Source organism: Phoca vitulina, unplaced genomic scaffold, assembly GCF_004348235.1.
Source record: "Phoca vitulina isolate PV1807 unplaced genomic scaffold, GSC_HSeal_1.0 scaffold21, whole genome shotgun sequence".
NCBI classification, from domain to species: domain Eukaryota; kingdom Metazoa; phylum Chordata; class Mammalia; order Carnivora; family Phocidae; genus Phoca; species Phoca vitulina.
In genome coordinates, this window is record NW_022589724.1 from 7,450,010 (window position 1) to 7,463,876 (window position 13,867).

The 13,867-nt window shown below is 36.2% G+C and overlaps 1 protein-coding gene across 7 annotated transcripts in view; it reads left to right on the plus strand.

The window, feature by feature from the left end:
- The window catches only part of FKTN (fukutin), an 80,967-nt gene that overhangs the window by 13,351 nt on the left and 53,749 nt on the right, over positions 1-13,867 (plus strand). For 6 of the 7 annotated variants that reach the window (XR_004301123.1, XM_032418367.1, XM_032418369.1 and 3 more), the window contains 4 exons: positions 2,964-3,023; positions 6,802-7,005; positions 10,800-11,077; positions 11,735-11,867. Coding sequence is in view for 6 of the 7 variants with exons in the window: in XM_032418367.1 (XP_032274258.1) it covers positions 2,964-3,023; positions 6,802-7,005; positions 10,800-11,077; positions 11,735-11,867 (675 nt within the window). In the remaining variant the exon portion in view is untranslated. The remainder of the gene's footprint in view (positions 1-2,963; positions 3,024-6,801; positions 7,006-10,799; positions 11,078-11,734; positions 11,868-13,867) is intronic. The other variant, XM_032418370.1, reaches the window with a different exon arrangement.

Consider the following 13,867-nt stretch of genomic DNA (forward strand, 5'->3'; position numbering starts at 1 on the left):
TTCCCTTGCCTTTTCTAGTTGAGGTCAGGCAATGGGAAACATCACCCGGAGGTTGGAGACCAGCAGGAAAGAGTGGTCAGGTTATTTAGTCTCTTGGTTCTCTATTTCTAGGATCATTGCTTGATAGGGACTGCATTCCTCCGAAACAGCTACAGTGTAGCCACTGGGTGCCAGTAACTGTTCCTCACCAGAGATAGATTAGCCATTAAGAGAAATGAAATTTAAACTGCAGGGCTATATATTTTGGTAAAGTTTGCAGAAGATATTTTTGCATTCTTTTTCTTAAAAAGGACCACCAAAATTGTATAATTTTCAGGCCCCTATAAAACTGGATCCTCCTATGTCCTTATCCTTGACCCTTCAAGCTTGGGTAAGTGCAAAGTTTATAAGGAATGAAAAACAGCTGAATAACCTACATAGGGAGGTTATGATTGAATATTTAATGGGTGAAATAATATTTTGAGTTGGTTTTATGAGTATAAGTTCTCCAGGTAAAGAAGGATGGGAAGGCCATTGCAAATAGAGGAAATAGCCTATTTGAAAAGGATGAGCTATGTGGATATCTAGAAGAGGAGCATATTACCTAGAGACCAAAGGAAGCACAAAAGTCCTGAGGCAGGAACATGCCTGGCAGTTTTAAGAACAGCAGAGATGAATATGGCTATAGAGGATTTTTGCTTTTATTCTAAGTGAGATTAGGAACCATAGGAAAGTTTTGAGCTGATATGTGACATGATCTGACTTAAAAAAAGTAGTAGAGTGGATGCTCTGTTGAGAACAGATTATTGGGTCAAGGGCTAACACAGATCATTTAGAAGGCAGTTCTAGTAATTTACATAAGACGGTGATGGCTTGGACAAGGGAGCTAATGGCAGAGTTCATGAAAAGTGGAAAGTAGAGCTGTCAGAATTTGTTGATGGGTGAGATGTTGGGTATAAAAAACAGAAAGGAGTCAGGGATAACTTTAGTATTTGGGGCTTAGATAATTGGAAAAGGGAAGTTGCTGTTTACTGAGACGGGAAAACTAGGAGAAGCAAGCTTGAGGGATGGTTAGAGATCTGGAGTTTTTTTCATACATGTTAAGTTTGAGATGCTTATTTGACATCGAGATGAAGAAGGTGAATAGATAGTTGAATAAGTTTGGAATTCAAAGGACTGGTTTGGTTGGAAATATAAATTGAGAGTTGTAAGCGTATAGATTGTGTTTAAAGCCATTAGAGTTAATGAGTTACCAAGAAAGTGAACATAGAGTAAAAAGAGGGAGAAAAGTCTCATGGTCTGAGTTTTGGGACCCGCCAATACATTGGAGGTGGAAGACCTAGCAAATAAGAACAAGAAGGAGCAGCCAGAGAGAAGTAGCAGGAAAACCAGAAGTAGTCGGGATTCTGAGAGCCAAGTGAAATGTTTGAGTGAGACAAAAGTGATCAACAATTCTTGATAGATCAAATAAGACAAGGAGTAATAACTGATCATTGGATTTAGCAACGTGGAGGTCATTGGTGATCTTGATGAATACTTGGAAGAGTGAAATTAATCTTGTGGGCTCATGGGAAGAGAGGAATCGGAAGCAGTGAGAACAGACAACCCATTAAGGGTTTTGCTTAAAGGAGGACAGAAAATTGTTAGTTGGGAAAAGAGGAGTTGTTTGTTTGTTTGTTTTAAGATAGGAGAAATAATATCATTTATATATTGATGAGAATGATCCAGCAAAGAAAGCAAACAGCTCAGAAATTCATTCTCATCTACTCATGGAGGGCTATGGTGAGCAACAAGGGCTGTGTTACAGTTTGCTGTCTCTTTTAAAGGATGAAGATTACAAAGCTGTCTCTTTGTGGGTTAATCTCAAATATCCCTTGGTATGAAAATGTTATTGTCTAAGTTGCAGAGCTTATGAGGAGAGACCAGTTCTGGCTTTACCTTAATTACTCAGTATATCTCTTCCTCTTTTCCACTCTCCTTCCCTGCATTTAACAAACCATCATTAAACATTTACTCATTACCAAGCACTATACTAGGCACTGTCAATACAGAGAAGGAGTGGACTTGGTCCCTACCCTTAAATTTGTAGTTTAGTGGGGAGATGAGTCTCCTTTTTAGGAACTTGGGGCATATTTCATTTTTAGGATAAAGCTATTCTTACTGTTCTTCAGCATCCTCCCAGCTATATCTTATAGGTAAAGAACTTACTCAAGGCATAAGAAACTTCTCTGGATCTTCTTTGAGCTTAAAACATTCTTCCTATTGTCTCTAGACCATCAGACATTCTTTTTCCTGTTACTTTCAAAGTATTTTGGGCCTGGGGTGCCTGGGTGGCTCAGTCGTTAAGCGTCTGCCTTCGGCTCAGGTCATGATCCTGGGGTCCTGGGATCGAGCCCTGCATCAGGCTCCCTGCTCAGCGGGAAGCCTGCTTCTCCCTCTCCCACTCCCCCTGCTTGTGTTCCCTCTCTCGCTGTTTCTCTCTCTGTCAAATAAATAAATAAAATCTTTAAAAAAAAAAAAAGTATTTTGGGGCTTATCAGATGAAAACTGATAATGCTTTCTTCCTTCTGATTCTATAGACCTGAATATTTTTTTAATTTTTAGTGGAGTATAGTTGACACACAATGTTACAGTAGTTTCAACACAGTGATTCAGCAGTTAGTACATTAGTACATTAGTTAGTACATTAGTACAACACAGTGATTCAGCAGTTACGCTATGCTCACCACAAGTGTAGCTACCATCTGTCATGCAACACTATTAGAGTACCATTGACTGTATTCTCCAGGATGTCCCTTTCACCCCTGTGGCTTATTCATTCCATAACTAGAAGCCTATATCTCCCACTCCCCTTCACTCATTTTGCCCATCCCCCCACCTCCTCCCCTTTAGCCGCAACCAGTTTGTTCTCTGTATGCCAAGCAAAATAAGTCAGAGAAAGATAGCTTTGAGTTTACTAAAATGTTTTTTTGTTATCTTCTTAGAATGGAGCTGGTTTATCAAAATCTAAAGGAAGCCGAAATGGATTTGATAGCACACAGTGGGTATGTATGATAAGCACGAATGAAATTCCTCCTTTACAGTGTTCATTTGGTTCATTTGTTTATGTACTCAATAAGTATTTGTTGAATGATGATGATGATAATAGCTGTCTTGGTGGGCAGTGGGAGTAGGTGGTGGAGAGGAAGGGGTAGGCCCTGTGTCAAGTGCGTTACATGCAGTATCTCATTTAGTCCTTATGGAAACTTTATGAAGTCCGTACATATTGTTATCCTTAGTTCACTTAAAGGATTTAAGGTTAGTTGGCTAATAAGTGGCTGAGTCCAGATTCCTAAGTGTTTGCCTTCAAAATTCTCACTCACTGAACTATGGTGCATCCCCAAATGAAAAAATATATGAATCAGAATTGAACTATGAATAAGGGAAAATAATGATTAGGAATAAAAATCTATTCAGCTGGTTTCCTTTTTAAGATAAGGAAAACTAGCAGTATGTATGATATAGCCCTGTTTTGATTTATAAATTTCAGAGCCTATACATTTATAAAAATGTTTTCCTACCTTTTTTCTAAGCAAATTTTGAATGAAAAACAATGCTAGGTTACTAGTTACTAATAAAAAATTACATTTATCCTATTTGTATATATTTTGGATATGACTAGTTATTTCTGTGGATGACCTCAGTCTTTGGCATCTCTTTAACCAGGACATGAAGCTTCTAAGATAGGAAGTGGGTTTTGAAAATCATGAAGCAGCAATGAAGTAGTAATAATTTTAGGTCCTTGCTGGCACCAATTGGTTTTGAACTACTATTTAAAAAGTAAAGTCTGGGATATCCTATACCAGGCTCCTCAGTTATGAAGTATCAAGATGAACTTTTAATTTATTAAAAATAGCAGATGTTTGCTCTGTGGACTTAAGGAAGTCTGAGGGGAACAGGAAGCCCCATCTTTTTCATTCAGGGAAGGATCCTGAGGTGGGAGAAAATAACTTTTTTTTTTTTAAAGGGTTTACTTCCAAGATAAATGAGCAAAAATTAAAGAACAGCTCACTACATTCAGTGAGTTCTTTGTTAATTACATTGCATGGTGCTAAGAATTAGTCTTTATAATTGCAGAATCATGTGGAAGGGGAGAAGTACTAAAATACTTTGTAATAGTATTTTAAAAGGAAGGAAAAGTGAAATCTGATCAGTAAGTGTGATACTGAGCCCTGAAAAAAATTCTAGAATGAGTTATTAAACAGATGACTTGAGAGCACTTAGGAAAGGGAATGATTATTAGGAGCTAGCCTTTCACTAAGAACAAGTCCCACCAAGCCCTTTTAGATGAATAGACTATTATAGTCTCAGTATACCCTGTTTTCAACAAGACATTTTTCTTTCTTGCAAACAAAATGAAGGTCAGATGATAATAGTCATGTTTATTTAGAATTAATTGGATTTAGAGTCAATTGGACATCTGTTTCCAAGGAGCATTGATGATTGCATTAATAACAACCTGGAAGGCATATTTAGAAGGTGAGTTAGAGAATCTCTCCTCTACCCTGCCCTAATCTATATTTATATCAATAATTGTAATGAAGCCATAAATGTGTTCATCATGTTTCTATTTAACACTAAGCTGAAAGAGATTCACTCAACAGACATTTATTAAGCACCTTATATGCGCAGGTGTCTGTCACGTCATCATCTTTCTTCCAAAATAATTTCTTTTATTCTCCTGGTGTAAAGCACAGAAAGCAACAACTATAAAAGAAAAAAAAATTGATAAATTAGAAGATCAAAATTTAAAACTTCTACTCCTTGAAAGACACCATTAAGAAAATGAAAAGAAATGCCACAGAAGAAGAAATATTTGCAAAACACGTATCTGACAAAAGACAGGGTATCAAGAATATATAAAGAACTCCCACAACTCAGAAACAGATTTTTTGTTCATACTCTTTCTCAGATTGAGAAAGTATCCTATTCCTGGTTTGCTGAGAGTTTTTAATCATGAATAGGTATTGAATTTTGTCAAATACTTTTTCTGTATTTAAATTATCATAAGATTTCCCCCCTTTATTCTTTTGATATGGTGAATTTCATTGATTGATTTTCAAATGCTAAACTAACCTTTCATTTCTGCCATAAACCCTACTTGGTCAGGATATTTACTTTTTTTTTTTTTTTATCTTTTTTTTTAAACTACTGGAATTTATTTTCTAGTATCTTTATAGTGGTTTATAATTTTCTGTTTTGTAATATTTTTGTTAGGTTTTGGTATTTGGATTATACTGGCCTCATACAATGAGTTAGGAAGGATTCCTCCCTGCTCAGTTTTCTGATAAAGTTTTTGTAGAATTGGTATTATTCCTTAAATATTTGATAGATTTTACCTGTGAACCATTGAGTCTGGAGTTTTTTCTTGTTGTTGCTATTGTTTTGATATATAACAAATATATATCTATGTATAACAAATACATATGAATATATAACATATATATATAAATTCAATTTTGGTAATAGGTATAGGGCAATTCAGATTTTTCATTTCATCTTGTGGTAATTTGTTAATTGTGTTTTTAAAGAAATTTGTCCATTTTATCTAAGTTACTGAATCTTTTAGCATGAGTTGTTTTTCTAACTTTTTACTTAGTTGTTTCTCCCACTAAGAGATAATAAACTCCTCTAGAGCACAGATTATTGTAGTCTTGGTATTTGCATACTCAGAACTAAAAACAAATGGTAAGAGGCTTACTACTAGCTTTATCTCATTTTTTATTTAAATTCAATTTAGTTGGGGTGCCTGGGTGGCTCAGTCGTTGGGCGTCTGCCTTTGGCTCAGGTCATGGTCCCAGGGTCCTGGGATCAAGCCCTGCATCGGGCTCCCTGCTCCATGGGAGGCCTACTTCTCCCTCTCCCACACCCCCTGCTTGTGTTCCCTCTCTCACTGTGTCTCTCTCTGTCAAGTAAATAAAATCTTTAAAAAAAAAAAAAAAAAAGAGGGTCTTTTATGGTCATTTTTTCTATCCTTAAAATTCTTAATATCCTATCTATTTATATCTTGTATATATTTTACGTATTTCTTCAGATTTTGTGAATAAGAGTTTACCCTTAATTCTATGAGGCACCTTTTTGATGGCGTACATCCCTTTGAAATGATTATTACTTTCATTGAAGTATGTTTTTAAGCAGTGATATACACCAGTTATTCTATTTATCTTTGCTGCTCTTTGGTGTTAGTTACTCTTGAGTGTGATTATTGTGTTTCTATTCTAATTTTGAAATTTACATTTTCAGTAGGGGACTCTACTTACTGCCCAAAAGAATTGTATTTTAAAATATTACATTATTACTAGAAAATCAAACTATATATGGGAATACTCAAGCAGGCAATATATTTTAGTTTGAATCTTTTGCTTAGAAAAATTATTAAGCAGTATTACAAATACGAAGAAAAGTGGCCATACAATTGATTTTTGATTTTGAAAAGGTTGACATGACCAGTTTTTAAAAACTGACATCTGGTATTTCCTCTCCCACTTTGGCTCAAAAAGATTTAGTTAATACCTAGGGAATAATTTGTAAGCCCAGAGTTTTCATTTCAGATACGACTTCCTCTGTGAAGATTTTGTTATTCTTTGGATGTACAGTTAATTAGTAGCTTACTATTCTCTATAGTGTGTTGCATATGTTTTTGCTATAGCATATTTTACCTTATATTATGAATCTACTGAGTGAAACATATATATTCTTATAAAATTAATGAATAAAAATTTAATAAGGTAGATTGTTGTATTGGTTTAGAAGAATTAAGGGGATTCTTTTCCTCTCAAACAGCGTGCAGTTAAAAAATTTATTATGCTAACATCCAGCCAAAATGTACCAGTGTTCCTTATTGATCCTTTGATTCTGGAATTGATTAATAAAGACTTTGAACAAGTCAAAAATACTTCTCATGGCTCCACTTCAGAATGCAAGTTTTTCTGTGTTCCAAGAGACTTTACTGCGTTTGCACTGCGGTATCACCTGTGGAAGAATGAGGTAAGATGATTCACTTTCAGATAACAGAATGTGTCTTTTGCAAAATAGTGTGGGGTTAAACCAGTTTGAAAAGTAAAACATTTCAAAAATCTTTAAAGCTTTTTATAAATTGTATTGGGAATATTTTCAGCAATAAGTAACAGAAGACACTTAATAGTGGCTTAAGCAAATAGGGGACTTATTTTTCTTGTGTAACAAGCGGTTGAAAGATTGGTGCCATTGGTATTAGTTCAGCTGCCCACTGATGTCAGGATGGCATCACTGAAGTTCTTTCTTCATTTTTCTCGTCATTACAAGATAGCTGTCATAGTTCCCACGCATCATATCCATGTTTAAGGCAGGAATATGAGAGGAAGGGATGGTGACGCTATTCATTCTTTGAAGCAAAAATTTTTCTCAAAAGCTCTGATAAACTGCTTATACTCACTGTCCAGAATTAGACTCATATGTCTTCTTGTTGTAAAGGGAGCTAAAAAGACAGGTATTTAGGATTTCCATCAGTGTAGGCAGGCAAGTAGGAAGGGATCTGGTAATGAATATTCAGTATCTGCCACATAAGGTATGTGAGGGCAATATCACTAGTCTATAGCACTACTCTTTCCATTCTGTAGGGGTGCAGTACTTGTTTGGTACTCAAATGGAGGGCTGCTTAAGTGTATCCAAAAATTCAAACTTATATTTCCATCCTGTTTAATGGTTACAAGCAAGAGTCGACCAAACATGCCAAAAATTTGCTTACTTCTTTTTTTGGAATACCTCTAACTACCCAGTTTCACTGTTTTTCATTCTGAGGAGTTATTCAAATAAGGGTGAGAAAATCAGCATTAGATTAAATGAACTTAAGTAGTTAGCCAGCCACCTGTGATGGATGTGCACCAGCTGTGCAGTGGGACCTGTTCTGGGTGTGTTGACCCCTGGTAGGTAAGCTTGTGCTCCAGGGTGGCGACGGGAAGGCAGTAGAAGTGGCACGCTTCCTTGATTGCCCCGGGCTCTTACACAGGGCCAAGAGACTGAGCTTTGACTTTTTTCTGGCCTACAGTTGGTTTTTTCCAGGCAGTGATACAAGTGATGAGACAGACAAAGTGTACATGTAAGTACATGATTTTTGTTGGCATATTTTTTCTTTCTTCCCAATTTTATATTTTTAAAATATTTAAACTTGTGGAGAAGTTAGGATGTGGTATTTTAATTTTTATATTTTTAATTAAAATAATACCAGTCCTAAGTTTTAAAAGTCAGATAGTAATACAGAACTCATAAGGAAAAAGAGCAGTATCTGCTCTTCTCTCCTCATCCCTTATTTCTACTCCTAGAGTCAACCACTCTCAACTCTTTCTACCTTGTTTATTTTCTCATTTATAAATGAAATGTTTCCGCTTCTATTTTTAATATTCCATATTTGATATTTCATAAAATATTTCATGTTAATATTTCATATTTTAATTATAAAATTTTCATATTTTAATATTTCTAATTTAGTTTATAAATTATGAGAATTTAGCTCATATCTATTTTGTCTTCCTATATACACACACAATCTCTTCTGCCATCATCATCCTAAAATGACTATATCACATTTTGTATTAAACCAGTAGTGTTGACCTTATGAACATATAATCACTTGGATGCTACCTCATTTAATCTCATTATATTCCTTTTCTCATGCAACTCTTTTTTTATTTTTATTTTCCATTATGTTCAGCTTGCCAACATATAGTACATCGTAAGTTTTTGTTGTGTTCAACAATTCATTAGTTGCTCTTTTTTCCTCCTTTTCTGTTAACTAGTTTTCTATGTATCTATTAATAATCTGTATATAAACTCTGTAACAGAAACATGACACTGCCAATAGGATCTAACATACTGGGTAATCTCTCAGTTCCACTTTTTTGCCCTTGGAGACATCCCTCCTAGAACTCTGGGTCTTTTTGCCTTAATACAGACTGATCTGCTGTGCAGATACTGTTCTGTAACTCCCCTTCACAACATTTTAGGAATTCCCTTCAGAGAAAGTGTGAATGGGAGGTTGAAACCTTGCATATCTGAAAATGTTTCTTTTTACCTGCATATTTGATTTCTAATTTGACTTATATAGCAGTTAGCTTCTACTGTGTAACAAATCACCCTAAAATGTAGTGGCTTAAATGACAACCATTTGTGTAGCTCATGATTCTGTGACAATGATTTGGGTAGCATTTAGCTGGGCAGTTCTTCTGATCTCAGCTAAGCTCAGTTTCTAGTCAGCTAGGCAGCTCTACTTCTTCAGGATGGCTGGCTGTCAGATGGGCAGTGGAGGTGCCTGGGCCATGTGTCTTTCATTATCCAGGCTAGTCTGAGAAAGCAAAAACATGAGAGGTTTCTTGACATTGTTAAAATACTAAGATTTTTTAACCATGAACATAAATATACCTCCTTTCATTCAGGTGTCCTTTAATGAGCTTTAACAGAATATTGTAATTTTTCTAACAGATTTTGTACATTTTTAAAAAAGATTTTATTTATTTATTTATTTATTTATTTATTTATCGTGAGAGCACGCACAAGTGGAGGGAGGGGCAGAGGGAGAGGGAAAGAGAGCATCTCAAGGAGACTCTGCACTGAGTGTGGAGCCCAACGTGGGCCTCAATCCCACAACCCTAAGATCATAACCTGAGCCAAAACCAAGAGGCAGACACTTGACCAGCTGAGCCACTCAGGTGCTCCATATTTTACACATTTTTGATAAGATTTATTCCATGCTACCTTATAGTTTTGTGTGTGGGGTGTGTGTGTATGTTTGTGTGTGAGGGGTGGGGGCGGTGGATAATGTGGATATTTTTCCTCTTCCTTCTCCAATTCATTGTTATAGGTAATGAGAATGCTGTTGATTTTTGTGTATTGATGCTATTTCCCAGCTACTGTTCTGAACTCTGCACTGTATAGATAAACTCCAAAGTTTCTTCCTCCCATTCTCCTTTCCTCATTCCCATTCCCCCTCTCTTTCTTTTTCTCTTTCTTTGAATGTAGATGGTTGTATTTTCTGCACAAAAAGACATTTTAGTCTCTTCCTTTCCAACCCTTAGACCTTATTTCTTTTTCTTGTGTTATTGATTTAAGTAGGACTCCCCTCCCCCCAGGATAGTATTAATTAAAAGTGTTTTTTCTTTCTGAAAGAAAGACCATTTTATTACTGGGATGTTGGACTTCCAGAATTCTCTCATTTTCTTATCTTTGCTCAATGATTTTTCATCTCTTTTTTCTAACTGTTCTACTTTTAGGCAAAATCTTTAACAATGTCATTGATTTTCTTCATATTCTTGCTCAAAAATTTTATATTTTTCTAAAAATTTTGTGTACTCTTATAATAGGATTCTTGTTTCATGGGTGCAGTTTTGTCTTTTTCGCTCTGTAGATTTTCATGTTTTTTGGTTTTTGTTTAGTTGTTTGCTCCCTGCTACTTTTTATTTTTCTAAATCCATTCATTTTAGGTGTTTATTTTTTGTTATGGTTATTATTAGTATAGATACTAACCAGAGAACACTAACCTGAGCATTCTCTTTTCAAGGAAGAAATTGGTATTAATTTGCATAAAGGGAGTCTTTGAACATGTCCACCAAGCTACGTAGTTTCCCTTTTTGGTATTCTCCTTTATTCTCCCACCACCACCTTCCTCCTTGCCACCCTTAGTTTGAAATCTTTGGGCAAAGAGCAGATTAGCAAAAATATGTATGGCTTAATTCAGTGTAAGAATCACTTTAGTTTTGCTACCAGTATTTGGTTTTAAATATTTAAGCTTGATGTTTCTTTTGTTTTAGGAAGGCTGGTTCCGGATAGCTGAAAATATGGGATTTCAATGCCTAAAGATTGAGAGCAAAGATCCCCGGCTAGATGGGATAGACTCCCTTTCTGGAACTGAAATTCCCCTGCACTATGTCTGCAGATTGGCCAATCATGCCATCCACTTGGTGGTCTTTCATGAGAGGAATGGCAACTACCTCTGGCATGGCCATTTACGACTCAAAGGACACATGGATAGGAAATTTGTTCCTTTTCGAAAGTTACAGTTTGGTCGTTATCCTGGAGCTTTTGACAGGTAAATTCAGGATCTAAAGACGAGTTCTGAAACCTCTATTGTCCAGTCATGAATTCTTATTCTTTATTTACACTTAGTAATTAAATCTAATATGTAATTCACAAAAATCAGTTTTGAAATGTAAATATTCAACAGGAAGAAGTTCAGGGACATGTGCATCAGGAAATATATATAAGAATGTTCATAACAACATTGTTTTCAATGCTGCCAAACATTGTATATTCATACAATGAAATATTGTAGAGCATGGAAGTGAATGAATTAGTGCTCTGTGTAACACTATAGATGAATCCTACAATGTTGAGTGACAGAAGCAAGACATAAAATAATACAGCTCTTGATTATATTTATAAAAAGTGCAAGCACAGGAGAAAGTATGTTGATGGATATATGCTTACATAGTAAACATGGTCAAAAGGTACAAACTTCCAGTTACAAATAAGTTCTGGGGATATAATGTACAGTGTGGTGACTAGCTAACAGTGCTGAATTGTATATTTGAAAGTTGCTGAGAGAGTAGATCTTAAAAAGTGATCTCAGAGGTGACTGAGGAAAATATGCTTGATATTTAGCTGTTTTACTTATGTTGTATATTTTGAAGAGGCTGCCAGTTTTCTGGGTTAAGTCCTTGTAATAAATCTTAACTTTTGTTTTCAGGCCAGAGTTGCAACAAATTACTGTTGATGGACTAGAAGTTTTCATCCCGAAAGATCCAGTGCACTTTCTAGAAGAAATACCACACTCTAGGTTTATTGAGTGTAGGTATAAAGAAGCTCGAGCATTCTTTCAGGTCAGAAATAATCAAGTGTTGTACTTTGTAAAAAGAGATGTGTTTATTTTTAACATTTCTGGGGAGGAAATGTAGGGACTTACGGAAAATCGGTAAGAAAACATCTTTTTTGATTCATCTGTTTTCTTCTAGATTGTTTTAATTTTTTAAAAGTAGATTAAAGATTTTTTATTTATTTTTGAGAGAGAGAGCGCGAGCACGAGCAGGGGGAGGGGCAGAGGGAGAAGCAGACTCCCTCCTGAGCAGGGAGCCTGATGCGGGACTCAATCCCAGGATCCCGGGATCATGACCTGAGCTGAAGGCAGGGGCTTCACCGACTGAGCCATTCAGGTGCCCTAAAGTAGATTAAACATTAACCTTAAGAAACTATTTCTTCCCTAGTTGAATGGTGTGATGTTTATGGAGACATTGTTTTATTTGGATAGACTTTTGGTAGGTTTAGCACTGGCCTCTGCTTTCAGTTAGGATACACCATATGCTTTATCAAAGGTGGTGTGTTCTTGAAGCACCCCAGTTAGGATGAAGCCGCTGTAGAAGATAGACCATGTAGATTTGGAAAAGATTTCATGGAATGAAATGAATATGAATTTTTTGCGTTTATGAAGGTTTTTGAAGGTAAATGCTACACAGAGACCAGTGCTTTTTGAACTTTACTTTATTCTGCTGCTGTAGCTTTCAATTCAATAAACATTTATTGAAAGCCTGTTTCCCAGGAACTCTCCTGACCCTGGGGATGTAAAGATGATTTTGAGAGACATCAAGGTTTAGCTCTAAGGTATGACTTGAAACAGAAATACAGTAAAAACAGATTTATGGTGGGGTTTTGGTACCCTAATCCTTCCACTTGCCCTTTATTATCTGGGATTCCCTTCCAAGAAAACTGTAGACACATGGACAGGAATGGAATGAGGAAATGAAGTACCAGCCGTATCATCACTGGCCAAGTGCCCCACACCCGCAAATGCAAGGTTTTTCTGGTAGGCTGTGTTATTCCCCTGGACCAAGGCCTGCCAGCCTCCCTGGTGGGTCTTCCCAGCCCAGTCCCCTTAAATCTGTAATTGTGGAGCTGTGAAACATACCCAGTCAGCCTCATGGATGAAAAGCTGGCAAACTGCATCTACGGATGGGCCTACTCTCATAGGCAAGCGCTGATCTTCATTTATCACGTGGTAATAACAAGACGCAGAGGCGATGCAGCCTGGTGCTTGGACTTGACCACTCACTCTTCTGGCCTTAAGGGAGTTTGTTCTGGTTGCTGCCTCCGTCAGAGCTCTTATCACAGTGAATTGTGAATGTAGGTCTTGTCCCCCTACTAGATGATGTGAACTTATTGATGGCAGGCATCTTACTTTATTCACCTCTGTAGCCCCAGTATCTAGAACAGCATCTGGCACAAAGAAAAGATCCTAGAATTATGGAAAAACGTATGGAGAGTAAGGTGCTCATCTGAATCAAATTATTTTTTTTAAGGATACTTATTAGGACTACTCCATTACCTAGCAAGCATTTCCCCAGACTCATTTTGTTGATCTTTGTGAGAAAGCAGTATAAAATATAAAATGTTTCAAAATATTGATACAGCATTAGGATAGTATCAAATTTTTTAATTCTGTATTTTTGTTATTGCTTTTGAAATTTTCAGTCAAGCACTCAACCAGCATTTGAGTAAAGGATGCGAATGACAGATGCTCAGAGGGCTTATCATATATAGCCTTGTAGTTTTGGTGTTTAAAGTACCATCACACTGGAGACTGTAATCTTGTCTGGAGGTTTATATTTATAGTAGGATCATGTGTGTCCTTCACTTGAAGCAGGGTACACTTGTGATTTCTAATTTGCTTTTCTCTTTTGCTGTTGTATTGATATTACTGATGTGGGGTGCCTAATTAGGTTGATAACTCTTTTTTCTTATTCTCTTAAATGTTTCATTCTTCATCATTTAAAAGTACCAGGAGTTTCAGTTTTCAAATTGAAGTGAGCATACATCACTTTGAACGCTT